Source organism: Scardinius erythrophthalmus (genome assembly GCF_964197995.2).
Source record: "Scardinius erythrophthalmus genome assembly, chromosome: 12".
NCBI classification, from domain to species: Eukaryota; Metazoa; Chordata; class Actinopteri; order Cypriniformes; family Leuciscidae; genus Scardinius; species Scardinius erythrophthalmus.
In genome coordinates, this window is record NC_138232.1 from 26,151,807 (window position 1) to 26,178,757 (window position 26,951).

At 37.5% G+C, this 26,951-nt stretch overlaps 1 protein-coding gene across 2 annotated transcripts in view; it reads right to left on the bottom strand.

Annotated features, from left to right (window-relative positions):
- rptor (regulatory associated protein of MTOR, complex 1) overlaps positions 1–26,951 on the bottom strand; it is a 425,184-nt gene that overhangs the window by 134,820 nt on the left and 263,413 nt on the right. The window contains exons 1-3 of one of the 2 annotated variants that reach the window (XM_081381620.1): positions 25,577–25,707; positions 12,972–13,147; positions 9,090–9,149 (exon numbers count right to left, since the gene is read on the bottom strand). In XM_081381620.1, the coding sequence (XP_081237746.1) occupies positions 9,090–9,149; positions 12,972–13,111 (200 nt within the window). In that variant the 5' untranslated portion in view covers positions 13,112–13,147; positions 25,577–25,707. Of the gene's footprint in view, positions 1–9,089; positions 9,150–12,971; positions 13,148–25,576; positions 25,708–26,951 lie in introns of those variants that run through there. The other variant, XM_081381619.1, reaches the window with a different exon arrangement.

A 26,951-nucleotide genomic window follows, 5' to 3' on the forward strand; every position in this document is an offset into this window, starting at 1 on the left:
GAAAGACTTATTTTTTTTGTTTAATAGAACAAAAGGAAAGTGACTGTCACAGCCTTTGTTTGGGGGACATTCAGAAAACTCACAGCCATAAATGTTACACTGCAGAACACCACAATCAGACCTCCAAGCTCTATATGATGTCTATTAAGACTGATGTTTCACTGGAGAATGGAGATGTGCCAATTTTCTCACACACTGTACAGTGTGCACACAACAGGGACAGAATAGGACACGGTTCAGTGAGGGCCCTGGAAAGAACTGACGCAACAGGCGTCAGGGGCCAATCCAGGGTGAAGACAACCTCATAGGCCTTTCCCCATTTAGTCCATCCTTACCTCACTGGTCCATAGGTGTCAAATAAATTAAGAAATAGGGAAAGAATGAAACAACTGCAGCAGACGCTACAACCCTAGTATTTAAACAAATACTGCTACAACCCTAGTGTTTGGACAAATACTGCTCTGTCGTCTTTTGTTTTCTTTCTTCCTCTGTGCAGATAAACACTTGATGGCTGTTCCAAAAATCCATATGCAACGACGTCTCACCTGCATATGAAGCCACAACCTCAAGAAGACAACTACACCCACTGCTGAACGAGCCAATCACAAAAGAAAAAGAAGAAAAAAAATACACAACGCAGAGATAAAGAACCTTCAGTCATCCATCGATATGATCAAGACTACAAGCCTGCACCATTATCTGAGTGCTGCACCTGGTTAATATGACTGAAGATAACTTTTCATGGTTCGGAAACCTGTTAGTATCAAGTGTGTCAACCAACAAATGACTCACGTCCAGCAGACCCGTAAGATTTCACGGATCCTAAGTGCATGTTTGTTTCTGTGTCAACATGTCAATTACAGATGAACAACACAGAGCAAGTTATATGTGCCTGTAACTTACACAAGTTACAAGAATGAACATATGTGATGTGCCTGTAACTTACACCAGTTACAAGAATTAACTTTATGTGTTTAAATTTGTATTTTGTGAGAGTTTTTAAGAACTCTCAAACGGGGGACTGAAGAATCCAAATTTAAGAATATGTTTAAGATCTGCTGATCTTACTTCCTTACATAACATCACATGAAAAACTAAGGTGAATTACACTGTATTGGGCATTCAAGGTGAACATGATGGCATCAATTTACTGATCAGAAGTCAGCTTTAAGTCAGCTGTCTAAACATTGTAATAGTCTTTGATCTTCCAACTAAGAGTTGGACTGTGTGTGAATGTTACCTAGTCTAAGGTCTTGTGACCATTTGTTGTGTATACCATTTGGGGGGGGGGGGGGGGTACCATTATCTCAGTTGGGGGCAATTGCCTCTATTGTCTTTAGATGATTAGATTTAGTGGTTACTTCTAAGGCTGTGTGTATGTTTAGCACCTTTAAGGACAGCCCACTGAAAGACCTATAAAGAAACCATGTAAAGTTTGTTAGCCAGAATGATTTGGGAAGAACTGCAGCCGCGTACAGCGAAGTCCTCAATAAAGAATAACTTTGTTTGAACGTGATCCCCAACGTCTCCTGGTCTCTTGTTTCGACGAAGAAAAAGTTTTCAACAATTGCTAGCACATATCTATTTCAGATATATCAAAAATTGTATTGAGGAGAACATTCTTTTCTGTCTGTCTCTTCCAGTGCACACAACTGGAGAGGCATTGTTTGAAGTTTTGGATGACTGGGAGGGTTAGTGGTCTGGTCACTCGTGTCGAGCATTTAGCCCCTTTAGCCAAGTGTATGAATCATCGCCAATTTCTCACATCAAAGAAAATGCCTTAGTCTTTAGAGTCAGTTTTAAACTTAAAGTTTTAAAGCAGGCAGTGCTTTGTCAGGAAATGGGAGCCAAACATGAGCAGCTTCTATTTCACACTGATGTTGTCAGTGTGAAATAGGAGTTGTCAAACCTTGTAGACATTTTCGACAGGTTGGATTTGTTGAACACATCGATGCAAGGGAGAGATGCCAACATCTTGCTTCTTTCAGACAAAGTCAGTGCAATCGTTGGCAAATTGGATCTTTGGCATGATAGGCTGATTAATTAAAATGTTTGCAAGAGAAAGGGATACATATTTCTTCTTTGATTAACACAGTCGCTCAACATGTTGAAGGACTGAAACAACAATTCAGCTGTTATTTCAGTAAGGATTTCAGTTAATTTGCTTGGGTCAGAGATTCCTTCAGTTGCCCAGGAAAATACCTTGCAGTTGAAACGGAGGAGCAGTTAGTCGAATTAAAGAGCGACACCAGATTGCAACACCTCTATAGCTTATGCTCTCGGTCTTTGTTTTGGTTGAGTGTGATGACTGGATATCTATCTATCTATCTGTCTGTCTGTCTGTCTGTCTGTCTGTCTATCTATCTATCAAAAACAGATTATACATTGTTATATATAAATAGATAGATTTTATGCTCTACTGGATGAATTGAAAAAACCCACAGAAACACTCCAAAATCTTGTGAAAAGCCTTCCCAGAATAGTGGAAGCTGTTATGTGGGACTAAATCAATATTAATGTCTATGTATTTAGAATGCAATTGTCATTATAGTCCCTGTTGGTGTAATGGTCAGGTACCCCAATACTACATACAGTGGGGAGAACAAGTATTTGATACACTGCCGATTTTGCAGGTTTTCCCACTTACAAAGCATGTAGAGGTCTGTAATTATTATCATAGGTACACTTCAAATGTGAGAGACAGAATCTAAAACAAAAATCCAGAAAATCAAATTGTATGATTTTTAAATAATTAATTTGCATTTCATTGCATGACATAAGTATTTGATCACCTACCAACCAGTAAGAATTCCAGCTTTCACAGACCTGTTAGTTTTTCTTTAAGAAGCCCCCCTGTTCTCCACTCATTACCTGTATTAACTGCACCTGTTTGAACTCGTTACCTGTATAAAATACACGTCCACACACTCAATCAAACAGACTCCAATCTCTCCACAATGGCCAAGACCAGAGAGCTGTGTAAGGACATCAGGGATAAAATTGTAGACCTGCACAAGGCTGGGATGGGCTACAGGACAATAGGCAAGCATCTTGGTGAGAAGGCAACAACTATTGGCGCAATTATTAGAAAATGGAAGAAGTTCAAAATGACGGTCAGTCTCCCTCGGTCTGGGGCACCATGCAAGATCTCACCTCGTGGGGCATCAATGATCATGAGGAAGGTGAGGGATCAGCCCAGAACTACACGGCAGGACCTGGTCAATGACCTGAAGAGAGCTGGGACCACAGTCTCAAAGAAAACCATTAGTAACACACTACGCCGTCATGGATTAAAATCCTGTAGCGCACACAAGGTCCCCCTGCTCAAGCCAGCGCATGTCCAGGCCCGTCTGAAGTTTGCCAATGGCCATCTGGATGATCCAGAGGAGGAATGGGAGAAGGTAATGTGAGAGACAAAAATAGAGCTTTTTGGTCAAAACTCCACTCGCCTTGTTTGGAGGAAGAAGAAGGATGAGTACAACCCCAAGAACACCATCCCAACCGTGAAGCATGGAGGTGGAAATATCATTCTTTCGGGATGCTTTTCTGAAAAGGGGACAGGACGACTGCACCGTATTGAGGGGAGGATGGATGGGGCCATGTATTGCGAGATCTTGGCCAACAACCTCCTTCCCTCAGTAAGAGCATTGAAGATGGGTCATGGCTGGGTCTTCCAGCATGACAACGACCCGAAACACAGAGCCAGGGCAACTAAGGAGTGGCTCCGTAAGAAGCATCTCAAGGTCCTGGAGTGGCCTAGCCAGTCTCCAGACCTGAATCCAATAGAAAATCTTTGGAGGGAGCTGAAAGTCTGTATTGCCCAGCGACAGCCCCGAAACCTGAAGGATCTGGAGAAGGTCTGTATGGAGGAGAGGGCCAAAATCCCTGCTGCAGTGTGTGCAAACCTGGTCAAGAACTACAGGAAACGTATGATCTCTGTAATTGCAAACAAAGGTTTCTGTACCAAATATTAAGTTCTGCTTTTCTGATGTATCAAATACTTATGTCATGCAATAAAATGCAAATTAATTACTTAAAAATCATACAAAGTGATTTTCTGGATTTTTGTTTTAGATTCCGTCACTCACAGTTGAAGAGTACCTATGATAAAATTACAGACTTCTACATGCTTTGTAAGTGGGAAAACCTGCAAAATCGGCAGTGTATCAAATACTTGTTCTCCCCACTGTACGTGACCCATGCTGGCAAAATTAATCGGAATACGCACAGGCTAATTAAGAGCTTCAGGCAAAACAAGTGAAAATTTTTCATTTTGGTTGAATTTGAGGTTTTCACAAAAATGTGTTCATTAAGCCCTCGTCTAACGGTGCCAATGCTGAAAATAGCATTTATATTGTATCTATAGGTATCTTTACTTGTACTTTTTCTGGGAGGAGTACCTTTCCCTTGTCCATGAAAATTGCTGTTTTTCTCAGCTAGCTTCTCGGCGACTGGTACTTCTACTCAGCACAAGTTTGGTATAATTGTAAAGTGCAACATTCCAACTTTGTGAATATTCATTGCCAATTCTTGATGGCATGAGTCTGAACCAATGAAATGTGATTTTCAAACTCATGCTGATGTAAACATAAGCGTGAGCTTAATCGTGCTGACTGACAGATCCGAGGTGTGCACACAAAGATGCCTCAGACAGCGTACAATCCCAATATAGACATATACACAGAAGGTCTTAGGTTCAGTTAGGTCTTAATATATAGGCTGTTTGTTTCATTAATGTTAATTAAACAATTGTGGTATCATGGGAAAAAAGTTGAATATACTGTATATTTTTCCTATAGATATTTGTTTTTCACTTTGTGTGTGCCAAATTTGGTGCTATTACCAAAATTGACTTTGTTGACTTCAAACAGGTATAGCTCATTCTTTTCTTTTTTTTGTATGATTCCAACAAATCATACATCTTTTTGAAGGTTTTTTAAATAAACAATAACTAATTTTTGAAAATGTGCTCATTGTGACTCATTTTGCCAGCAAAGGTCATATATTTTACATTTATATATACTTTTTTTGTGCTCCCTCTCTTTCTCGATTAAATGAATAAGTGTACATCAACATAATTTCTAATCATTTCAACAATTTATTTAGGTGTAAGACTACTTAAGTTGAAAAATGACTGGTAGAGTCAGTGATCATTGTTAGAAACAGCTGAAAGACATGGAGTGAATAAATGACTGAAGATATCACTCTCATTTGTCTTTGTCTTGTAAAAACAGAGTAAAAGGAAAGAGATCTGAATGTAATAATGCATACAGATGTTGACATGTCAGCATGGTGCTGATGGCAGAAAGCAGGCTTAGAAAGGTAGGTTTAAGACAATTTACTGTATATGTAATCCTGTTTATGTGATCACCCAGCAAATATGTGCACAAGAGACAGAAATGTATACAAAGTATATTTATGTGGGTGGAACCAAAGTCTATTACAAATTCCAGAAAAAGTGACACCTGATAGTGTCACAGGCATCAACATTGTGTGTTTGACTGGCAGCAGTGGGCTCTGTCCTCATGATGAGTGGGTGAGTCAGGCAGCTCATGCTGGGCAGAAGCCTCAAGCAAATGTCATCGCTTCTAACGTGCCACTGACTAACACACTGCTGCTCCCAGATGCCATCTATGACTGCACACACACTTCTGTTAACGGCAGCCCCACAGCCAAATTGTACTCTATCCATTCAGCAAATTTACCTTCTTTATTTGTTTCCAATCATGAGTAATGCACCTGGTCTCCAGGAGCTGTATGTTTTATGAAGCACAATTTAACTTCTTGCTAGCTGAAGGTATAATTTAGTATCAGTGTGTATCTAGGTAGGCTGTAACCTTCTTGCTTTGACATGGTTCTTTTCAACATTATGATACATGTACCACTCAAAACAGCACACATACTGGGTTTCACTTCCACAATGTCGACCTCTGAGACATTCATTTCTGTCCCAACTTTGCACACATCTCTCAGAGCGAGACAGCTTGGTAATTGCTTAGCAGCTACCTGACTTCAGTTCCCATAGCACATTACAGTAAAAATAATCACACTTTTTATACTTAAAACTAAATAACAGTTTGTTTTTGAGATCAAGCATATTGTGCCAAGTTTGAAGTCAATAATGGCACTCAATATTACTCTCATAACTAATTGCAAAGACCCAAATTGCATTATGCAGAAATGCAAATGTTATTTGAGAGCTATAGCAATATATTTTGTGAATGAAATATTTCAGTCTGTTGATTACAAAACTATTGCATGGCTTTATATGAATATTGTATTAATATCCATAGACTGCCACAGGTTACAAAACCGATGGAAGGAAGTTTTAAGGACCTAGATGCAGGAAGCTTTAATGAACGCAGTAGATATGGAAGGGTTTCTAAAAACAAAGCCCAAAGTAATGTTCGTTGGAACTTTGGTTTCAGGAAACACTGAATCAGTAATTTACTTGTTTTGATAACAACAAAACTTATTGGGAGAAACCACATTGGTTCATACTTGCTTGACATGTAACCATCCTGTTTACCTCAATATGTGCGTTGATCAATGTCTATGTATAAATGTAATCTGTTCATCATACAAAGCGATCATGTCTCTTCAGAAGACCTGGATTACCACTTGATTCATATTCATATTACTTTCACAATGTCTTTGTTCACTTTTTGATACATTAAGTTTTTGGTCACATGGAATTTCAATGGATGGACAAAAATATTGAGAGTATATTAAAAATATCTTTATTTGTATTAGAGAACAGAAGTCTTTTGGGTTTGGAACAACATGAGGGTGATAACATGATGACAGAATTTCCATATTTGGGTGACCCATCGCTTTAAATAGCTCCAGAAAACATCAAAACAGTAACTATTTTTTAATTATGGTGAAAAGAGTCAGTATTAGATGCATGTGGGCATCTGTCAACTGAAAGTGCTTTACCTATCGTCGCCCAGCCACTTGCAGCTCAATGATTACAAGAGAATGCTCTGAAGTTGTTGATGTTCATTCACTTCACTTTCCATTAGGACAAAAAAGTCAGACAATGGAATGGCAGAAAATGGAATGGCACTCCTTTACAGAAGTGCTTTGTCTTTGAAACGATTTGCATTGTGAAAAGCACTATACAATTAAATGTGAATTGAATTAAATCTGTCCTCAGACAACTGTGTGGGCCATTAATCTCTCTCCTCCTGTGATGTCACACAATAGTAATCAATCAGAATTAAGTTTTGCATGTGAATGTGGGATGCTTTTGAGTGTCAGAAAAGGGGTGTGAACAGGAAGCCAAGCAAGGGAACATAAATACATTTTCGGGTGAAAAGTAATACAAGAAATAATGTATGTTCAACCCGGAAATTTAATCTGTGCAGGTCACAAAAATAAAACAAATATGATAGAGTTTACTACTCCAACCCAATCATTTCAAGTTATCCTAAGCACAAGGACAGCCTCAGGCTCTATCCTTAAAAACTAAGCATAACCAACTATATCCATAAAAAAAAAAAAAAAAAAAAAAGCAAAGTGCATTTGAGACTCAAAGCTGCACCACTGTGATGGCATCACTGTGATGAGTTTCATTATCTGTTTCTATTATTCACAACAAAGTCCTTTCATGTGCTAAATGTAAAAACTCCTGGGTAGAAAGCAGAGGGAAGCTGACTAAGATATCATCAAGTAGTTAAGATACTAATAGAAAAAATGGGTTTACATAATAATTACATGACATTTTTAACAAGGATACATATACCATTGTGTAAAACCTTTTTAGGTTTTTAATACACTTTGCATACAGATAAATAACAGGCTAATATAAGGCTGCCATTATAAACCACACAGGAAACAGAACACCAGACTGTGAAGAGTGCTGTTACAATGCAATCTTGGGAAATAATTAGCATTAGACCCTATGGAAAGAAAGTGTGGATCAAAAAAAAAAAAAAAAACTTGTCCTGTGTGAGAGGAAGTCTGTCCTAGGACGACAACATGCATATGCGTCAGATTTGTTAGCAAACATGCGCTTGACATAAATGTTTGTTTATTTTTTTTAATTCATACGTAAACATGTTTTTCATTGTCTTAACTCTGGTTGTGGTGAGAAAAGTTGCCGATCTCTGACAGAGATTGTAAGCTTATTTCAGTTTACAGATGAAATGGAGAAAGAGGAAGCAGAGGGGTTAGAGCTGTCATGATCTCATCAAGAGCTTTTCATCTGCAGAATGCTCAAAGATCTGCCTCTCTTCCTCCATCCAATCCCATCATTCCTCAGGGGTCCCAGGGCTCTTACACAGGAAAAAGTTCAAACATGAACTTAAAGGTTGCAAATGTCAACTTCAGATCACTGAAATAGTTCTGTTTAGAACAATTTAGTTTTCTTTAGTCTTTTATAAATACATCTAAATAACATTTCTAAAATGTCAACTTCAGATCACTGAAATAGTTCTGTTTAGAACAATTTAGTTTTCTTTAGTCTTTTATAAATACATCTAAATAACATTTCTAAATAGTTTCAACAGAGCTAATTAGTTTGTTTATTTGAATATCACTGTAAAGCGTTTGCAGCTACAGAATCATAGAATTCATGAGAAGAACTAACAAGTCGATGAAACCAAACAAATTAGGATTAAAACAAGCATAAATTGAGTTGTTTCAATGCAACCACGGGCGCATGATAGAACAGCATGGAATTCATAACAACATAAATGTTGAATTAAATAAAAAAATATAATTAAAACCATAATAAATACAGGGTTTTCACAACTTTTGACCTAAGATTTCCATGGCTTTTTTCAGCTTTGCATGATTACTGGATACAAATTATTTAAAAGGATTGTGATTGCACTCACAAAGATAATTTACTAGTGATTATTCTGATTTATTTAAGCAGAAGTAAAAAAAAAAGAAAAAAAAAAAAGGCATAATCACTATAGAAATTTCTTATTCATTTTCATGGCTTTTTCAGGTTTCTCTTCTATTTCCAGAGAGCAAAAGAATGGAGAACAGAAATCACAAATAGAAAACTGAAAAGAGAGATGAAAAAATCTAGAAGAGACAGGCAGCCAAATGATTTTTGTTTTTTAAAAAAAACCTACTTCTCAATCAAGTCCAAGGTCACTCCTGGCACCAGCTTTGCACTCTTCTGCATACAGAACCTTAGAGGAAAAAAGGAAACTCTGTGAGAGAGGAAATACACAGACACTCCTTTTTAACTTCTGCCTCATTCAATTTCACCCACTGCTTTTTATGAACTGATTCATAATTACTCAAACCAGGCTTGACATCTTAGCACTGACCTCTCTCTATACCCAGCCTCGAATCTTTCATACATTTCCACACACAGACATACATAAAACACAATTATAGTAATAGTAATCAACTGAACTAACCCTGTAAGTTATAGCACTTTTCCACTGCATGGTACGGTACGGCACGGCACGGCTCGGCTAGGCTTGCTTTTCCATTGCAGTTTAGTACTGCTGCAAAGTTGGTGGGATTACAGACTGATTGTTATAGTTGCGCCGCTTCTACTGCCGTGACGTAAATGCGACATAAACAAACGCACATCACAGAAGCAATGGAGCATATTGATGGAATGGTGTTCTTGATTCTCAGCATGTGGATGTTTTTCACTGCAAGAGGAAGAAGTTTGTTTGTTCTGGTTTTGTGTTTTGTGTCGCAAATCCAATGACGTTTTAGTGACGATTCTCTCTGACCAATCAGTGATCTGCAGTATTTACACGTCACATTTTGGTACTATTTAAGTGAGCCGTACTGAGCTGTCTCATGCAGTGGAAAAGCGCCAAAGTGAGTCATATAATGCAGTGGAAAAGCACCTTTAATAGGAGCTTTATTTTACACACACACACCAACACGTTGTGATTTCATGTTTTATGGGGACTCTCCATAGACAAAGATTTTTATATGGTACAATTTTATTCTATCCCCTAACCCTACCACTAAACCTACCCATCACATAAAACTGTCTACATTTTTACATAAAAAAAAAAAAAAAAAAAAAAAACATAATTTAGTATGATTTATAAGCTGTTTTCCTCATGGGGACCAACAAATGTCCCCACAAGGACAAGGATTTTGGATATTGCCATTTTTGTGGGGAGATTTTGTCCCCATAATGTAGAGTTAACTAGGCCCAGAATGATCAGAATGATCTGGATTTGGAAATCCTATGTTTTGCTATTCAGGATCAGGTAATCCATCTTTTGTGCCAGTTTTTCAAATCAAAATTAAATTGGATCACCCTGATCCTGATATACACTTTTTCAGATTATCAAATTTGGATTTCTAGTGCTCTATGGAGCCCCTAAAGACACATGGAGATGGAAAAATATGAGATGGTGAAAAAAAATATATATATATATTTCACTGTTTTTGCGTTCCCTCAGAAAAGTTTAGAGTTGCGTTCACCCGAGAAACTATAACAAATAACTTTTGACTGGTTCAACTCTTATGATTGTCCCAATGTTGTTTACAAACTTAAACTATAATAAAAAACACATTAAATTAAATATAATATTTTTGTTTGATATTTATAGCTGTTTGGGGATTCTTTTATGGCGCCAAAATCGCTCTTTTTTTCTTTTCTCTTCTTTTCAGTATAATCCTGATTTTTTGGATCAAAGTTATCCCAATCTTACTAAAATGTTTTGAACAACACAAACTGATGATTTGATCCAGATCAAAACCAAGATTGGATTTTGTGATCTAATCTGATTTCAGAATCCTTTTTTTCTTTTGAACAACCCATTTTTGAGATTTGATCCAATCCGATAGCCAAAATCATATCAGATTACTTATGAACAACTGACCCCAGGAGATTAATTTAAGGTGATGCAGAAAGAAAGAAAGAAAGAAAGAAAGAAAGAAAGAAAGAAAGAAAGAAAGAAAGAAAGAAAGAAAGAAAGAAAGAAAGAAAGAAAGAAAGAAAGAAAGAACACATCTGACTGCAGATAATCGGGACAACACGTTTTTCTCAGGCACTCTAACTATGTCAGACAAGAGTCAACAGCTTTCACGCAGGTCTTTCAAAACAAGTCTCACATCATTTAAAATTTACGTTGTTGTTTTTTTGTTTGTTTTTTATGTCGTTTCTTTGATTGCACACTCCACGTCCCACTAAGAATGGTCTTGCGACCCACTTTTGGGTTGCAAACCACTAGTTGAGAAACAACCAGTTGTTTTAAAGGACTTAATTAATGACATTTTTTCCATTACTTTTCAAGATGTACCTTTTGGAAAAAGACATTTTAAAGACCAAATATTGTCTTTTGTAAAGAAAATTATTTTATTTAAAAATAATTTTCATATTGCATATTTTTCATATTTTATTGTACCAACAAATGTACCAACAATTACATTTAAAAATAAATACTTCATGGTATACCATAAAAATAACCTGTAGTTCTCATTTGATAAGTGATTTCTCACCTTTTTTCTCATGTCAATAAACACACACACAAAAAACATCCGCATTACCTATCTGATCAAGGGATATACATATTTTTGCACCGCTCTGTTCTGACATGTAAAAATCAAGCGGCAACATTCCTGTCTCTCTCTAGAAGCCAACACGAAAGTGACTTAAACTGCAATTCATCGACTGGCCGCTAGAGACAGGCTGCAAAAGTGAGTCAATCCAATTTACCATATTAGTCTATATAGCTAATTTTGGCCTTCATGACAACTGTGAGGAGGGTGAATTTTTTTTATAACTCATCCGTTTAATTTATATTAAGCCTTAAAGTTCTGCATAACTAAGGGCTTGGTCACTTGAGTGACAGGTGGATTGCTGCTGCTGTCACTACTAGCCATTTGTCTGCTGTCTGTCAACAATCACGTCTCACCAGCTGATCCCGCCTTTTTGCCCATTTTCATTTATCCAGGAGTAACGCGTGACCAAGATGGTGACAGCCGGCTCTGCCCAATTTTGGGCTTCAAAAATGCTCTTCAGAAAGCTACGGGTGACGTCAAGGACGCTACATCCATCATCCATATTTGTTTTACAGTCTATGGTAAAAGTCTAGACCCAAAATATAAGACAACCCCATTTTTTTCAGATGTATTTCAGATAAAAAACACAGAGTCTAGACCCAAAATATAAGACAACCCCATTTTTTTCAGATGTATTTCAGATAAAAAACACAGTCTTATATTCATAAAAATATGGGTATTAACAATGTAGAGACTACAATATATTAACTATAAACAAATAGTTTGCGAATGATTTGTAAGTACTTTATTACTGTATACATATTATAAAGTGTTACCCATATGACAACATAAACACCATAATTGTAAAGACTGTCATAAACAGTAGATCAAAAGCAGATAATCAGCAATTGACTGGGTATTCATTGATTGCAAACTGTTATTTATTGGAATGTTATTTTTTATTATTTGGCCCGCCTGACCCGCAGATTATCAACAGTGTCTACCGATATAACCGCATCACTACTGCTCATGAAACTCTCTTGTACTGTATATATTTGTAACACTCCTCTCTGGAATACATATTCCTATTGGTCAATTATGGTTTTCTGAGGTCAAATATCTTTGTAAAACTCTATTGTCTCTTTGTTCTAACATAATGAAATAACTTAATATTTCAATTTACTTATTTATAGGGTAAACAGCCGGTCATTACCTCAAAATCAGCTTCTTCAGTATGATAAAAGATCCCTCCACGGGGTTTAATTTGCAATAATGAGTGGATAACTGCACATGATGCCTTATTGAGATATATATATATAATGGGGGACTACACTGAATATTTAACCTCCATTAGCTAATACAGCTACTTTGTAGAGCAAAGAGCAAAGGTCAAAAGAAAAGTGAGTTAAAAAAAGTGTTATTCTGAACAAAATCCTTGGCTTGGGTAGCTCACCATTCAGGTTTTACATGTACAGTAGGTATATGAGTGAATGCAACTGCATGCGTGTGTAATCAGTGTATCTCACCAACGTAAGGCGATTTTGATTGGTGTAGTGAGGCAGGAGGTGAAGAGGTCAGCAGGGAGATCAGGGTTCATGGGCAGGAGCTCACTGGCCTCACAGGCAGCCAACTGAATGCAGTTCTTCATGGAAGGAGGCAGGGGCATCTGAGCCAGCGGGTGGTTTGGGTTTATTGCTGCCACCTAGTAAAAGATAATGAGAATAAGTGAGCAGAATTAAATCAGGTCCCCCAGGAATATGGAAGTATGTTGTGTCGATGTCAACATTCAGTGTTGTTTTCCCTTACTGATGACTCTGATGTCTGAATGTGTTCAACAGACTTGAGTGACACAAACACCAGCTTGTGATCATTGGCTTTTTTTTTTTTTTTTTTTTTTATATTTTCCCTGACAGAACATAACACTTTTTGGACAAGTTAGAAAAAAATATATTTGTTAAATTGTTTATTTCTTTATTTTTTCCAAGTGAAAATGTGTGGTTGAAAATTACTCGTATTGTGGTAAAGATTTTGGTCATATCATGTATCTCTAAGTAGGAAACAGGAAGCTGCTAGAAGTCACTTTATAATGCTTAAATGCACAATGCTAAGATAGAGTTGTGCTCAGATGGCCAGCAAAAAAAAACAACAACATTATATAGTCTGTATATGTACAGTGAGGAAAATATGTATTTGAACACCCTGCTATTTTGCAAGTTCTCACACTTGGAAATCATGGAGGGGTCTGAAATTGTCATCGTAGGTGCATGTCCACTGTGAGAGACATAATCTAAAAAAAAAAAAAATCCAGAAATCACAATATATGATTTTTTAACTATTTATTTGTATGATACAGCTGCAAATAAGTATTTGAACACCTGTCTATCAGCTAGAATTCTGACCCTCAAAGACCTGTTAGTCTGCCTTTAAAATGTCCACCTCCACTCCATTTATTATCCTAAATTAGATGCACCTGTTTGAGGTCGTTAGCTGCATAAAGACACATGTCCACCCCATACAATCAGTAAGAATCCATCTACTAACATGGCCAAGACCAAAGAGCTGTCCAAAGACACTAGCGACAAAATTGTACACCTCCACAAGGCTGGAAAGGGCTACGGGGAAATTGCCAAGCAGCTTGGTGAAAAAAGGTCCACTGTTGGAGCAATCACTAGAAAATGGAAGAAGCTAAACATGACTGTCAATCTCCCTCGGACTGGGGCTCCATGCAAGATCTCACCTCGTGGGGTCTCAATGATCCTAAGAAAGGTGAGAAATCAGCCCAGAACTACACGGGAGGAGCTGGTCAATGACCTGAAAAGAGCTGGGACCACCGTTTCCAAGGTTACTGTTGGTAATACACTAAGAAGTCATGGTTTGAAATCATGCATGGCACGGAAGGTTCTCCTGCTTAAACCAGCACATGTCAAGGCCCGTCTTAAGTTTGCCAATGACCATTTGGATGATCCAGAGGAGTCATGGGAGAAAGTCATGTGGTCAGATGAGACCAAAATAGAACTTTTTGGTCATAATTCCACTAAACGGGTTTGGAGGAAGAAGAATGATGAGTACCATCCCAAGAACACCATCCCTACTGTGAAGCATGGGGGTGGTAGCATCATGCTTTGGGGGTGTTTTTCTGCACATGGGACAGGGTGACTGCACTGTATTAAGGAGAGGATGACCGGGGCCATGTATTGCAAGATTTTGGGGAACAACCTCCTTCCCTCAGTTAGAGCATTGAAGATGGGTCGAGGCTGGGTCTTCCAACATGACAATGACCCGAAGCACACAGTCAGGATAACCAAGGAGTGGCTCTGTAAGAAGCATATCAAGGTTCTGGCGTGGCCTAGCCAGTGTCCAGACCTAAACCCAATAGAGAATCTTTGGAGGGAGCTCAAACTCCGTGTTTCTCAGCGACAGCCCAGAAACCTGACTGATCTAGAGAAGATCTGTGTGGAGGAGTGGGCCAAAATCCCTCCTGCAGTGTGTGCAAACCTGGTGAAAAACTACAGGAAACGTTTGACCTCTGTAATTGCAAACAAAGGCTACTGTACCAAATATTAACATTGATTTTCTCAGGTGTTCAAATACTTATTTGCAGCTGTATCATACAAATAAATAGTTAAAAAAATCATACATTGTGATTTCTGGATTTTTTTTTTTTTAGATTATGTCTCTCACAGTTGTACGGAGCCCCTGAGGGGACCTGTGGAAAAAAAAAAAATAATAGGACTTTCGCGTGCGCACGAGAAACTTTCACGTGCGCACGGGAAACTATCGTGTGCGCACGAGAAACTTTCGCGTGCGCACGAGAAACTATCGCGTGCGCACGAGAAACTTTCGCGTGGGCACGAGAAACTATTGCGTGCGCACGAGAAACTTTCGGTTTGCATTATAGCGTCATTAATACAAATGTGGAAATATGGATGATGTATATATCATTTATGTTGTTGTTTGACGTTTTGAAGTGTATATTTTAGCAAAAATCTCAAGCAAGGTGCTATTAAAGACAAGACTTAGAGGCATATTTTAGTCACAATTCAAAAAATTGTATTAACTTTGAATATAGGCCTACTTTTAATAAACTTTGTATTTGTATGTGTATTGATAAAAAATAAACAACAGGCTAATAATCTTCTGCTATTGAGATGAAGGAAACATTTTTTTAAAGAAGTAAAGTTCACAAGATTGCTATTTATCTTGATCAAACTGTTCCGTCATCAGCTCTTCCTCAGTTCCGCACTGCAGAATAAAATAGTCATCCTCTGCTGCAGTTGTACGGATTCTTAACGCATTTATTGCAACTACATTTCATCTTTTTCTCATCAAACAACCAGATTAACGAATGGTTCGACACAACCCTTACCGAAGAGCCTAGACAGGTCTTTCTTCTGTATAGATATACTGGGTAAATGACGACTGTTGGTCTACCATGGTCGCCCTCGTCCAGTAAGTTTTAAATAATAATAACAATAATAATAATAATAAATTAAGATATAAATCAATATAATTCGTTGTAAATTAAATATTTTAAACAATAGCTACAAAAAGGTAATAATTGACTGTATAGTCCTAACGTTCATGCATGAACTGTCATTCAGACTTACTGTCTAACAACCAGAGAACAGAGAACATCAGAGATATTAAAATACATACTCTTCTGAGTTTTATGATGTAGGCCTTTTTTATTAAAATGTATTAGCCTAGAATTTATAAGGATGCGCGCTTGTGCGTGGCGCGCTCAGTCATGTTGAGAGGGAAACACGCATTATATTATTAGGCTAGTCTATTCAGAAATAGTGTAAAAGACCTGTAAATAAAATACAACATTAACATTATAAACACTATTAATAACATATAGGCTATGCGTATTTTACTTCCCCATAGCCAAATCCTTAATCAGAAAACAACAAGAAATGAAAAATAAGTAACCCCTTATAATAATAATAATAATAATAATGCATAGTAGTCTATAAAAATAGCCCATTGTGCCCTTTATTACAAACAACTTTTAGCCTATTTTAAACGCCAAGCCTAAACGAATTTATTTGAATCGAAAGTTTCTCGTGCGCACGCGATAGTTTCTCGTGCGCACGCGAAAGTCCTATTTTTTTTTTTTTTTCACAGGTCCCCTCAGGGGCTCCGTACAGTTGACATGCACCTACGATGACAATTTCAGACCCTTCCATGATTTCTAAGTGGGAGAACTTGCAAAATAGCAGGGTGTTCAAATACTTATTTTCCTCACTGTATATATATATATATATATATATATATATATATATATATATGTGACCCGTCACGGAAACCAGGGACACAAGTCGGCAGCACAACTTTCGAGCAAAATGAGAAAGAAGCGTTTTTTTTCAAAATTGGTGATTTTCGTTTTTTTGCAGAATCTGTTAGTTGAGATCACGAAGAAGCCTCTCCAAGTTTGAGATAGCAGTATTAGTATATTTAAAAGCGTACATTTTGATGTTGAAATCGGCTTGTTTTTCAGAGATTCTAGCACACAGTAGGGGCGTGTCATTGTCGGTGTGTATTTCCATACTGAATAAGCTGGCGTGGCTACTTATTATGCAGCGCTCTGGTCGGCTCTATCTGATTTCAAAATTCAGTGAAGATTGACGCCAATAACATTACGATGTCCAGCAATCGATTTAAATAGTAGCTTACATGGGGTTTAATTTGTCGTTTAATGAGATGTAGCCTAATACATGCTGTCAGTGCCAATACATCGATCCGCCTATGTATAAAACGTACAAATGAAACGTACAGTGGTTGAGCTTTAGCCAGCCGTATCAGAGGTTATGAGTTCGAATCCGCCCTTGAGCAGGTTTTTTTTTCTCGTATATTTTTTTTCTCTCATCAAAACGATTTGGTTGTATATCAAGCAGGGACACGCAAACGCCTGAATTATTTTGTGATTTCAACAGAATGAATAGAGAGTATCCGCAACGCAACGGATTGAAGCGCGCGTCGAGTGAAGACAGAGAAAACACTGTATCTGCGCCACTGATCGCAGCGGCAACGAGCACTTTGATCACTTGATAAAAAAAAAAAAAAAACATTTCAGCGCTAGTATCTTATTTAAAAAAAAAACGAACGAAATGAATGCTCTGCCAGTTAACTGGAGAGGTTTTATTTTTTATAGAATTGGTACATTCGTGTCGCGAGATGTTTTAAAAATTGGTGGGAACATGTCCCATCCGCAAATTATGCCTATGCCTATTTCCATAGTTTATTGCTTATTATTTATAATTAGTCTGTGAAACCTTTCATTGACAATGGCAATAAAATCTATTCTGATTCATAGCCTACTCATACTGTGTGTGTGTATGTATATATTTCTCACATAGCACATCCTGTTTTTGATTTGAACATTGTCTAGAATTTATCTTATTTTTTATTCAGTGTACACTAGAATTGCCTATACAGTTTTATCGGTAAATGCTAAGAGACATTTATTTATATATTACCTGTTTGCAAACTTTTTTTTTTCTTTGATGGCACATTTTCCTGACCTTTTTGCTTTTTCGTGCTTTACAGCTTTACAGGGGGGTGCTTTACAGGGGGTATGGCTTATCTAAATGATATGTAAATGAGCCTCTATTGTCACTCCCAGCAGGAGAGAGAGGTGAGAACTGAACAATCTTCAGTGGCTGTTTTCTCCCCTTTGAGCTTTTGTAAGTGCCTACCTTCAAATGGCCACAACTTCTCCAAATATTATCAGATTTCCATGTGTTACACATCGTTGGAAAGCTTGGAGACTACACTTTCAGAATCTGTGAATAACTCAAAATGCCCCAGAACCGACTTGTGTCCCTACCTTCCGTGACTGGTCACATATATACATATATATATATACATATATATATATATACATATATATATATTTAATAATCAAAAAATAATGTGTGTAACAAGATGGTTAAGATATTTAGAAGTGTATATTTTTGTTTTTTTATCTTCTGGAATGCAACATGTACATAACATCACACAAGAGGTGCAATACTGTATGGAGCTGTGACCAAATAATATAAAAATTGTAGCTTAACCTTTCCTTATATAGTCAACAACGTGACATTCATTGTGTAGTGTATGGTAAATGAGTAAGCAGGGTAGACACAGTACAGTATTTGCATGAATATGTAAAAAGCCTTGGTCACATACAGTTTTATATATATATTTCATACACTGTGTTTTCTCATGTATGTGTTGTTCATCACTGATATATCATGATAGTCATGAGTAGAGGTCTTTTTTTTTCAGTTTTCCATCTTCTCTTTCCCCTTCCATTTCTATACCAACCAATGTAGATTTACCAAATAATGGTTACACTATCTGAACCAACAGATAGTGAAAAAAAAAAAAAAAAAAAAACAAGCCAGAAATAAGCTGCACGTTATATTATCTATTATAATAGACTCAAAACAAGCTGATTCATCCTGTGACCCTCCAAACACGTGAGATGGTCATAGCATTACAAAGCAAGAACAGATTTTCACCCCCTGAAGACTGGATAAATTGAGATTTATCCATTCAGAGTAGGTGTCGATAGAGGATAGTATTAAGATCTTTTGCGTGGAGATATTGGGCTCATTTGAGATGAGAAAAATCTGTGCAGAACCGATCACCACTGATCACCGTTGAAAGGCATGCCAGTTAGAAATGTGTCCGAGCGTGGGCCGCCTTGCTCTGAAGTCATGCTGACGTGTGCCAAAAAACACTCGCTACAGCGAGGCATCCACGTCAGATTCTGCAGTCAGGCACAGTTGTACTCACCCGACTGTGCTGGTCAATAGCACAATGGGAAACGAATCGCTGACGACACAGCTTAATGCTTATTGATTTAATTAATCATGATGTATTGTTCTCTTTTAAAATGTTTGATTTTGAAACTGTAATATCATGTTTTAATATGTATAAATTATTTGTGAATATTCCCAAATTTCCAGACAGTGCTATATCTCTATGGGATATGTGATTGTCATATTTATTTATATTTATTTATATATATATATATATATATATATATATATATATATATATATATATATATATATATATATATATATATATATATATATATTTACCTGTCCATCTTGGCAGCACTTTTTTCACTTCTCCCCTCACTGCAACCACCTACTCTGGCCTAAATTTCAGGCGAGGCGATGCACATCTCCAATGAGCCTATTGATCCACTAAGAGGAGAGAGAACTGTCCGTCTTGGCAGCACTTTTTTCACTCCTCCCCTCACTGCAGCCGCCTACTCTCACCTAAATTTCAGGCGAGGCCATCTCAAATGAGCCTATAGGCCTTTATTACATTTCCACGTTCGATATGTGGTAGCTAGGTTTGCCAACTTATGGAAAGGAAAATAAGGGACAATCGTGGTTCTTTATAGGAAAATAAGGGACAGAATAAGGGACACTCAAAATATTTGTACTGTACAACACAGTGCATATCATAAATGAAGAAGAAAGCCAAAATATTAGGCTACACGTGATGGATGTATATTTACTGAGAAATTATAGTTTTGTAAAATGGGTTTAAATGACAATTTTCACCTGAGATTTGGAGTCAGATTACAGGGGGGTTAACATGACTTTAGAACTGCATCATTATTTTACTTTTACACAGAGATTGTTAGGTCTGTTTAGCTAAATCAGTTGACTTTAGCCATCTTTGTTTTATTATAGCTACTGTATGCCAACGGTGACATTTTAAAAATGTCTTTACATCCTTTTAGATTCTAATTCTTAACAAACTTTTCTTTTGGTTTCTTAATTTTTAAGGCCGAATATAGTTCATTTTAAGTCCCAATATATAGGGATGTTTTCAATGGTCGCACATTTTCTGAAGAAGAAATAATGTTGAAACTAGAAATGTATCTTTTTTTTTTTTTTTTTTCAACACAATTGAAAATTACTGAGTGCCATAAATAGTATTTTTCCAAAGTTTGTGGGCCTGTAACTCTAAAAGTAATAAAGATATCTTAATAACCTTCTATATTCTCATTCTTAATAAACTTCATTTTAAAGGCACTATATGGTTCAATCCCATAGATATGATGTGGCTCCATGTTCAAATTGTTGATTTTTTTCAATATATAGCTACACCAACGGATAGCCTATTAGCCTATGATGATATCATCAACCTCTATTTAAAACAATAAACATAAAAGGTGTGTTTTTTTTTGTCAGGAAGATACATATAGATGGCATAAAATTTAAAGTAAAGTAACTGAACGTCTTTGAAATTACAGCCCAAAAAAAAAAAAAAAAAAAAAAAGCATTTAAACAATGGCAGTTACAATTTTGAACTAGGCCTAAATGTTTTTGCAACCACGTATAAATAAATGAAAAGTGCATACTCTCCAGATAAAGAGAACTTAGAAGATTAGTATGGGCTGCTTTTGGTGCTTGAAATTGTATTGGTTATTTTGTGTTTCAATAACGAGGTCCAACCAAGTAGCCTAGGCTGGTACTAGTTACTTTAAAGTAAAAAGGTTTTTCTCTATTTAACATTAACTTACAATAGTTAAAGATTTTTGATAACGTCTTCCCTCAGGTATAGATTGCATGTTTTCTTGCGTTACTCATATATAATCACGTTGTTTGTAGTCGCCTAAACTGATTAGCCGGAATCAAAACGCAGACAGTGAAAGAATGGATTTGCCGCTAGCGCGAGTCCCGATGGCTGTGAAGCGGGAGCGACAGCCGGTAGAGGATTCTGCTGGGTCTAAAAGCCTTCCGTGAACGTCTATGTTTGCAAATCAAACAAAGATTTGTCTCAAAGAAATGGTTAATTCTCAACTTAGAGCCTGAAAATACGGGACAAGCTGCTTTCAAGTATGGCTTTCATACGGGACGCTTCACTGATCCTTAAATATGGGACGATTCCGTATTATACGGAACGGTTGGCAACCCTAATATTCAGACACACATTTTTTTAGGGCTGTAACGATTCCTCGATTAAAGTCGAGTACTCGATTTTAAAAAATCCTCGATTGCAATTTACCCGTGTCGAGTAACCGGCGAAATACCGGAAGCAGTGTTGCCAACTATTTTCAAAGGAAAGTAGCTAACGCCTTCCCTAAAAGTTGCTAAATGTCGCTAGATGATGTCATACGTCAATTAGCATATTCATGACGTAATCACGTCGTACTTGCGTTCTGCCTGTCTAATGTGTTTTCTCGTTAAATTCATGCTCACATACTGTATTTTAATATAATATAATATAATATAATATAATATAATATAATATAATATAATATAATATAATATAATATAATATAGCCGAATGTAGAATAAAGCTGTTCTCATTTCCTATATTTTTTTGTCAGACAATAGAGTAACTAGTGAATGACTACATTTTTATGTGTAAAATTATCTGAATTGAGAGAGTTCGGGAACTGGGTGAACTAAAGAACTGTAATAGTGAGTATTACAAGTGATAAGCACAAGAAAAGAAAGGGGAAAAAATGGTCAAACTAAATTCTTTAAATATAAAACAAAAGAGAAGCAGATAAGTGATAAGTCCGTAGAAACAACAACTCATTCACGTCTGTCAGCTGCCGTGCTGCTCCTCTCATTCACTGAACAGGGTAGACGGCAGGGAGAAAGCAAGATCTTGCGCTCGCAGGACTGTGCTGGCAACATTTGGAGGTTACTGAGGTTTGTCCAAAAAGTCGCTAGATTTGTCGCTAATCGCTTTTTTGAAAATATGTCTAAAAGGGTCTGAAAAGTCGCTAAAAATAGCAACAAAGGCGCTAAGTTGGCGGCGCTAAGTTGGCAACACTGACCGGAAGTGGCGCATATACATACAGTCGGCATCTAGTCATAGTTGGGGGCGTGGTCTGGCGTGGCGAGGGTGGAGTTGGCGGGGGGGAAAACACCGCGAACATCGTGTGTATTTGAATGACAAAAATGTCATATTGCGAGTCACTGACGCCTGCCGACCGGCAAAGGTACATTGCAAAATTAACTGCAATAGGTTATGATTGCCCTTATTTAATTAAAAACTGGGTCAATGACCCAACCAAATGGCCGGAGGTGTCGTTTCCAGACATATTTTGTTATCTGGTTGAATCTCCAGGTAAGACATTGCGGTAGCTGTAGCGGTAACATTAGCTTATAACTCAATCAACTTTCGTATATGTTGCATACTATAACTCCATAAAACCTTGTCACTTACCAATTGTACGTATGCTTCACTCCAAACTATTAATCCTTTTGTAAAACGGTGATCAGTAGTACGAAGTTGCCGAGGGACTGTGCTGACAGTTATCCCTAACTCACAGACTGCAGTCTGTATTGAGTGTAGACCTCGAACTACTCCATAGGTTCACGATTGGCCTATCAAGCGAGCCTTCAGCTGATAACTCTAATGTGAATGAGACATCCCTTTTGAAAAACAACTATAGGAATCTTGTAGTATTTTGGGACAAAAAATTATAGTAATCCTATAGGAATACTATAAAACAGGCTATAACCACCTGACCGTTAGTCCGATTGACTTGAAATTTGGTATGCAGTGTCTTGGTCCAAGGTGCCATGTATGTCTATGAGGACATTGGTGTATCTCAAAAAACATGGCCGCTATTGGCCAATGAAGTTTGAGCACCTATTAGACAAGGTTAACGGAGGCCGATCGGAACGAAACTCAGTGGGCATGTTCGGCTCAAGCCCCTAGAGGTCTGTAAGAATTTTGAAAGAAATCGGCCACTAGTTGGCGCTAACGAGTTTTATGGCTCTGTAATCGCGTGGTGTTACACTTATCGTCACAAAATGCATATCATTTGATAGACCTGCTCATGCTGAACAACTTTGCCTCTAGAACCATTGCTGTCAATCAAACAGTTCATTAAATATTCATGAATATGTTAAAAACCTACTTTTGCAAACTAGTCCTAGGTTTTTCGCCCGATCGGAACCAGACCAGTCTAGGACAATTCTCTGGACTCTCTAGATCAATAATTATCAAAAAGAAATTGAACTTTTGCATTAGGATGGCTGTAATAGGGTCATTTATAAAATGGGCGTGGCAAAAAACACTAAAAAGCCTATAAATCCTAAACGAAAACCCAGAACTTCACAAAAATTGGTGAACTTATGTGATATAACATCATTAACAAGCATGCAAAATTTCATGCAGATCGGACCATAGTTGGCGCTATAACTGTTAAAAAGGTTAAAAACCATATATTTCCTATGGTACATTGCCTATATTGGCTGAAAATGGTGTTTTCCATCTATTATGTCAGTGGTTAAATGTTTGCTAAATAAAACTTGATAACTTTTGATGCTTTTGTGCTTAAAAACCCTTAAAGGCCTTAATAGCTTGAACCCCGATAAATGCTGCTTGCAGCTTTAATTAGGGGTTCAAGCGCGAAGTGCTGAAACCCTATTGTAATTGTCCTGATTTTTATTATTAGGGGTTCAAGCACGAAGTGCTGAAACCCTATTGTAATTGTGCTGATTTTTATTATTATTATTAGGGGTTCAAGCATGAAATGCTGAAACCCTATTGTAATTGTAAGGATTCGTAAAACGCATCGCGCAGGACAAACCGTAAGGCCTAGAGACTTGAAACCTGGCCAGATGGTAGGCCTCAGTTTGGGGACAACCTATCAGAGTGTGACCCCGATTGGCCCATAGGTGGCGCTACAGCAACCAAAAGGTCAAAATCGCACATAACTCTTAGACCGTTTGTCCCAGGATCAAGTGTCTTATATCGTTGGGATCCCAAGGCGGACAAAATGGCTATCTCTGATTTGGATGTAGGCAGGGGAAATTTTCTGCTATGTTGAATTTTGTCCAAAACCTACTTTTGCGAACTAGTCCCTGGTTTTTCGCCCGATCGGAACCAAACCAGTCTAGGACAATTCTCTGGACTCTCTAGATCAATAATTATCAAAAAAAAAGTTGAACTTTGGCATTTGCGTGGCTGTAACAGGGTCATTTAGAAAAGGGGCGTGGCAAAATACACTCAAAAGCCTATAAATCCCAAAGGAAAACTCAGAACTTCACCAAAATTGATGAGCATATGTGTCAGAACATGGCGAGGAAGCATGCATAGTTTCATGGAGATAAGACGATAGGTGGCGCTATAACTGGCAAAAAGCCTTCATTCTTATTAGGGGTTCAAGCATGAAAGTGTCATGCGTCTTATGTGTCTTATATCGTTGGAATCCTTGGCTCAAGGCGGACAAAATGGCTATCTCCGATTTGCTCGCCCTTCAGGCGCCAATTTCGAGTAAATTGCATTTTTTTGAAAAACCTATTTTTGCAAACTTCTCCTAGGTTTTTGGCCCGATCGGAACCAAACCACTGCAAGAATATTCTCTGGAGTCTGACAATCAATAATCATCCAAAAAATTCAAAATTTCAATTAACGGTCGATAAGGGGAACCAAAATATTTTGAGGCACCAGGGCCACTTTTACTAAAACGGTTATAAATTGTGAACAGAAAGAGATATTTTTGCTAAACTTGGAATACATCTTCCTGAGCTCAACCTGAGATCACTTGAAAAAAATCGCAACAATTGTCCACTTGGTGGCACTATAAAACGGTTATAACTTGTGAACGGAAAGAGATATTTTCGCAAAACTTGGGACACATGTTCATGAGCTCATTCTGAGGTTGCGTGAAAAAAATCATGACAATTGGCCACTTGGTGGCACTATAAAATGGTTATAACTTGTGAGCGGAAAGAGATATTTTTGCTAAACTTGGGACACATGTTCATAAGCTCAATCTGAGTTGACATGAAAAAAATCGTGACAATTGGCCACTTGGTGGCGCTATAACAGTGAAAAAAATCATGAAAATTGCTATAAGCGCACCCGCAACTGTTAGTCTACTGAAAATTGGCACGCAGTGTCTTTGTCCAGGGTGCCATGATAGTCTATGAGAACATTGGTGTATCTCAAAAAACTCAGTATACGTCATTGGCACAATGCCTTGAAGGAGCCTTAGAAGTTTCAAGCCAGTGTTTTTTCACAGGAGTGACCTCCTAAGACTCCTGAATCCTTGCCGAGTCCAACATTACCAAACATGACAGGTTTCGCCCATAGACTGTAAAAAATATGGACAAAGCGTCTGTGACGTCACCCATAGACTTACTGCAGAACGGTTTTGAAGCCTTTTATGGGGGGTATGGGTGGCTCCATCTTGGAAAATCTTGGGAAATCCTAACCCCGCCCACCTTCTGACGCAGCACGCGTCACTCAGCTCGCTCTGCTACTCCGGTTATCTCTGTGTATATTTCAGGCAACGAAATATGTTATAAAACACCATACTAACTCTTTTCGTTTTCATTTAAAGAAATCTTAATATTATAGCCACACAAATGTGGTTCAGGCAACGCGTATTGATTATATTCACTGCACATAGTTTGCCTATTTATAAAAAAAACAAAATATAAAACACAAACCTGCCTCTTTTTGTTTTAAATATAATATAAAAATATTAAACATTTTAATATGGTCCAGGCAATATGTGCATTTGTACTAAACAACAGATTTTGCAGTAAACAACATATAGATCATCTTCGTTGTGTTAAAATTTAAAATGACAAAACTCAACCCAGTCTCTTTTTGTTAAATTTCAGTTGTATCAATATTAGCCATTATAAAAGTATAAGTAAAAGGTATAAGAAGCTATACAAATAAAGCAAACAATTCAGTCAAACACACAAAGTCAGCGCTCGATCTAGTCTAACAATACAACAGTAAAGTTAAATAGCTTATAAAGTTATGAAACTTCCCCTCAGCAAAAACGATTGGCCAGGGAACAAATTATAGTTTCACAAAACCAAAAATCGCCCGTTGGATATAGACAAGACGAATTATATCTCATGTTTAACCACTACAGACACCCCAGGGTCAGCGGCGAACGACTAGCTGAGGAAAAGCTGTTCCAGGCAGGGTACATGCGCCGAGCGCCCGGTCATCATCGCTGGATCTCACAACTGGATAAAATTTTCATAAATCTTTAAATAAACCACAGATTTGAGCTTTAAATAACTACATTCTCACCTGAAAAACTCTTAAAACTACATTTCATGATACAGAAAAAGTAGTATTATATTTCAACTGCGTTAAAAAATGGCGCTTCTTATGTTGTCATTCTCCTTGGCGCAGCCTAACCTGTCAATCAAGCTGTCAATCAAAGTTAACCACGCCCTTATTTGTCATACATTTTATATCTAAATACTATCTAAACTAACGAGTTAGAAAAAAATTCACTACCCTCGCCGTTGTCAGGCACTCGGAACCTATCGAAAAATACAATAAAAGTCCATGGGACCAACCTGTAAAAACATGAATTTATGCTGTGAAAACGGACATTTTAACATGGGGGCTATAATGGACATTTGCTCCCTTTTGGGACCTTCCCCTAGCGGATTTTCGATGTATTGCAGTTTTTCGCACTTCCGGGTAGGCTTCATTTTTCAGATGAGAATGTTGCCCCTTGGTTTCGCCTTATGGTTTTTGTA